A 4,652-nucleotide genomic window follows, 5' to 3' on the forward strand; every position below is an offset into this window, starting at 1 on the left:
GGGGTGAGGCAAAGGATGATTCTACCAGAGTTTGAAGACTATAGTGACCTGTGAGCAGAAGAGAGAGGGGAAGGTAAGGAGGAGACTGGACACATGTTACAACATATGATGGTCCTCTGTAGCTCAGCTGGTAGAGCACGGCGCTTGTAACGCCAAGGTAGTGGGTTCGATCCCCGGGACCACCCATACACAAAAATGTATGCACGCATGACTGTAAGTCGCTTTGGATAAAAGCGTCTGCTAAATGGCATATTATTATTATTGTAACTGATGTGGAACACTCTTCCACACAGCACCATACCTGCATTATACCCATTGTCCTGGTGAACCTGTCTCCCAGTAAACACCGCCTCCTGGCAGTATACGTAGCCGGAGCTTGACGGGTTGCCCTCGACGACACCCACGTCACCTGACTGCTGCAGCCAATGAGAGAGCGGGAGCTTCCACATGACGGCCGAGGGGTTGGAGGAGTGGAGTGGCTGGAGAGAGGAGGGGTAAAACTGGACTGTTCCACTACAACCCACCCCTGTGGTCTGGGTGAGTCCAACTGTCCTGAGAGAGGGGGGTAGGGTGAGTTTGGGAGGGGAGAGTGAATGAGGGGGGAGGGGTGTGGGAGGTGGAGGAGGAGGAGGAGGGGAAGGAAGAGTGGAAGAGTCTGTGTGCGAATCGTAAGCACTCGTTTTGAGCCGTCCCGTGCTTCCTCCTCCCACTCCGAATCCGAAAATCCCACTTCCGGAATTCCCATTCAGAATTCTGCTGCCAGCGATGTTGCGTCTGAAGGAGAATGCCTCGGAGAAGGAGTCCAGTTTCTGCTGGTACACCCCACCACCACCACCACTAGCACCACTAGCACCACCTGCTGCCTGGGAATGGGAGTACAGAAAGGCCCAGTCCTGGGGGTACCCCCCACCCCTCTCCCTTCCCTCCCCAGCCACAGCACCCCGCTCTGGGGGAGAGGGACCCACCCAACATCCAGGCTTCAACTGGGCCTCTAGAGGATCCAGGTTCGACCTTCTAACCCCAAAATCATCACAGCCTCCTCCAAAATCATCAACCCTTCTCAAACTATCCCGCTTTCCTGTATCATCAACCCTATTGCCAAAGCTATCAGTACCATTATAGAGATGACCAGTTATAGTATTACTTCCACCATCATGGCTACCGGTAGTGGTGTCTCTATAATCACTATTACCATCTCCCCTCTCCTCACACACATAATCTCTACTGTAGAACACATCATCCCTGTTACTACAGTCCTCGTCCGTTCTGTAGAACACATCATCCCTGTTACAGCCCTCATCCGTTCTGTAGAACACATCATCCCTGTTACAGCCCTCATCCGTTCTTTGAAAGATGTCATTCCTGATATCATCCGTTCTGTGAAAGACCTCATCCCTGGTGTTCGACCCCTCATCCGTTTTCTCCTCACACCCATGATCTCTACTGTTGCTGTAGAAGACATCATCCCTACTGCTCTTACAGCCCTCATCCGTTCTGTGAAAGAAGTCATCCCTGTTACAGCCCTCATCCGTTCTGTGAAAGAAGTCATCCCTGTCACAGCCTTCATCCGTTCTGTGAATGACATCATCCCTGTTACAGCCCTCATCCGTTCTGTGGTAAATATCACCCCCACTACCGCTGACGCTGCTGTCATCCCCATCGCAGCCCTCATCCTTCTGGCTAGCATAGCCAAGGCTCTGACCTTCAAAATGGCTGCCCCTATTACAGAAGCTAGCTTTCTGCGCTCCAAAACAACCATCCCTACCATCAAAATCAATACAGTTATCACCTCTGCTATGTCCATGAATGTCTACATAACCTCCTCTTCCATCACCCCCACCCTTGTAACTGTCCCTACTCTCCCCAGAATAGGGGCTTGACTCAGGGAGAGTGGTCCTGGGTGCTGCCTCTATTCCAGTCCCTCTATATTGCTCCAGGGGAGTCTGGGGCTCCAGGGGTTGGTGGCAGGATGTGTGGCCCAGGCCGGGGCTCCCGATGCTTGGGTGGAGGTGGTGGGAGAGGTGGGTGTGATGCTGGAGGTATGGGTCCTGGTAAGGCTGGGGGGTTGGAGGTTGGAGGGATGTTCGGTCAGCCATGGTGTAGTCTCTCTGGGTGTGTTCTGTGCTGGGATAGAGGGACCATTAGTGACAAAGATGAAGAGGTGCCGGAGCAGACATGGTGGTTCTTTAGGACTCTAGAAAAAAGGGGGGGAAAGGAGTCTAGGAAAAAGGGAAGGAGGGAAGGAGAGAAGGAGGGAAGGAGGGAAGGAGATGGAACAAGGGGAAAAGACAGGGGTTATAAAGAGGGAGAAGAGGTAAAGAGCCGTGGTGGAAAAAGTACACAATTGTCATACCTGAGTAAAAGTAAAAGATACCTTAACAGAAAATGACTCAAGTAAAAGTGAAAGTCATCCAGTAAAATACTACTTGAGTAAAAGTCTAAAAGTACTTGGTTTTAAATATACTTAAGTATCAAAAGTAAATGTAATTGCTAAAATATACTTAAGTATCCAAAGTAAAAGTAAAATTATTAATAATTTTAAATTCCTTAAAATTTTACGGATAGCCAGGGGCACACTCCAACACTCAGACATAATTTACAAGTCCGCCAGATCAGAGGCCTTAGGGATGACCAGGGATGTTGTCTTGATAAGTATTTGAATTGGACCATTTTCTGTCCTGCTAAGCATTCAAAAATGTAACGAGTACTTTAGGGTGTCAGGGAAAATGTATGGAGTAAAAAGTACATTATTGTTTTTAGGAATGTAGTGAAGTAAAAGTAAAAGTTGTCAAAACTATAAATAGTAAAGTAAAGTACAGATACCCCCTCAAAAAACGACTTAAGTAGTACTTTAAAGTATTTCTACTTAAGTACTTTACACCCCTGGTAAAGAGATAGGGGTAGTGAAAGAGAAGAGAGAGAAGAGAACATGCAGTACATTAAGAGTATATTTCTAATCTAAACATGCAATCGACAGTTGTGTAAAGTACTTAAATAAAAAATACTTTAAAGTACTACTTAATAGTTTTTTTTGGGTATCTGTACTTTACTATTTATATATTTTGACAACTTCTACTTTTACTCCACTACGTTCCTAAAGGAAATAATGTACCTTTTACTCAATACATTTTCCTTGACACCCATAAGTACTTGTTACATTTGTTATGCTTAGCAGGACAGGAAAATGGTCCAATTCACGCACTTATCAAGAGAACGTCCCTGGTCATCCCTACTGCCTCTGATCTGGCGGACTCACTAAACACACATGCTTCATTTCTTAAGTGTTGGAGTGTGCCCCTGGCTATCTGTAAACGAAAAAAGCATGAAGATTGTGCCGTCTGGTTTGCTTAATATAAGGAATTTGAAATGATTTATACTTTCACTTTTGTTACATAAATATATTTTAGCAATTACATTTACTTTTGATACTTAAGTATATTTACTGGATGACTTTCACTTCTACTTGAGTCATTTTCTATCAAGGTATCTTTACTTTTACTGAAGTGTGACAGTTGAGTACTTTTTCCACCACTGGCAATCGATCTGTTGGCCTAATATGTAAACTTACCTAGAGAAGCAGGAACAAATACAAAAACCACAATCTTCGCTAGTGAGAAAACACAGTCCCAACTTTGACTCAGTCAATAACACTTAGTGCCATGGTGCCATAGTACAAATATCACACACTGAAAATGGCCTATAGAAACAGGGTCATTATATCAGTTCAAATCAACAACCCATCAATGCACAGCTTCTTGCTTCCTCTCTCTGTCTCTCTCGCTCTCTCTCTCTCGCTCGCTCTCTCTCTCTACTATTGTAATTAGGTTAAGTTAAGATAGTATGACTCAGAGACAGAGAGAGAGAGAGAAAGGAGGAAGAGAGAGCGGGGAGGAAGTGTGGCGATTACGTTCTTACTAAGTTTTAGGCATCTTTCTTCACTTTTCATGCAGCTATATTATCTTTGATGTTTCTTCCTTGTTTCTTGTCTTTTTTTCTGTCTTGATAAGTTTATATCTTTGTTTGTTCCACAAACAAAACAAGGTCTCAAAATATCTCAAACACGTGCACACACACACACTTTTTTTTATCTCTCTCTCTATTACACACACACACACACACACAGGTGTCGGCCATCAAAAGTTAACTCGGGTAACACTGCTATCACAGAGACACTCCTCCCTCCTCCCCCCTCCCCTTCTCCCCTCTCCCCTCTCCCCTCCTCCTCCCTCCTCACCCCTCCCCTTCTCCCCCAGTGAAAACCACATCCTCAGGAAACATAGTTACGGATCTCCCTTCTTCTCTCCATCTTTACCTCTCTTCCATTGTCTCTTTCTCTCTCTCGTTCTCTCTCTCTCTCTCTCTTTCTCTCTCTCTTTCTCTCTCTCTTTCTCACCCATTTTTCATCAGATCATTATCAGAAAGGTTGTGTGCACGTGTATGCACGTGTGTGTGTGTATGCACGTGTGTGTGTGTATGTGCGTGCGTGTGTGTGTGTGTATGTGTGAGTGTGTGTGTATGTGTGTGTGTATGTGTGTATGTGTGTGTGTGTGTGTGTATGTGTGTGTGTGTGTGTGTGTGTGTATGTGTGTGTGCGTGTGTGTGTGTATGTGTGAGTGTGTGTGTATGTGTATGTGTATGTGTATGTGTGTGTG

The 4,652-nt window shown here is 45.4% G+C and overlaps 1 protein-coding gene across 1 annotated transcript in view; it reads right to left on the minus strand.

Annotated features, from left to right (window-relative positions):
• Positions 1 to 1,156, minus strand: part of LOC311119383 (transcriptional-regulating factor 1-like) — a gene marked incomplete at both ends in the record, with an annotated part of 17,714 nt that extends 16,558 nt beyond the window's left edge. Inside the window, 3 exons of the mRNA XM_084194090.1 lie at positions 330 to 479; positions 711 to 863; positions 1,145 to 1,156. Coding sequence (XP_084050216.1) covers positions 330 to 479; positions 711 to 863; positions 1,145 to 1,156 — 315 coding nt within the window. The remainder of the gene's footprint in view (positions 1 to 329; positions 480 to 710; positions 864 to 1,144) is intronic.
• Between the last annotated feature and the right edge of the window lie 3,496 nt (positions 1,157 to 4,652).

This window comes from Coregonus lavaretus (genome assembly GCF_964263955.1).
Source record: "Coregonus lavaretus genome assembly, contig: HAP1_SCAFFOLD_2974, whole genome shotgun sequence".
Lineage (NCBI taxonomy): Eukaryota > Metazoa > Chordata > Actinopteri > Salmoniformes > Salmonidae > Coregonus > Coregonus lavaretus.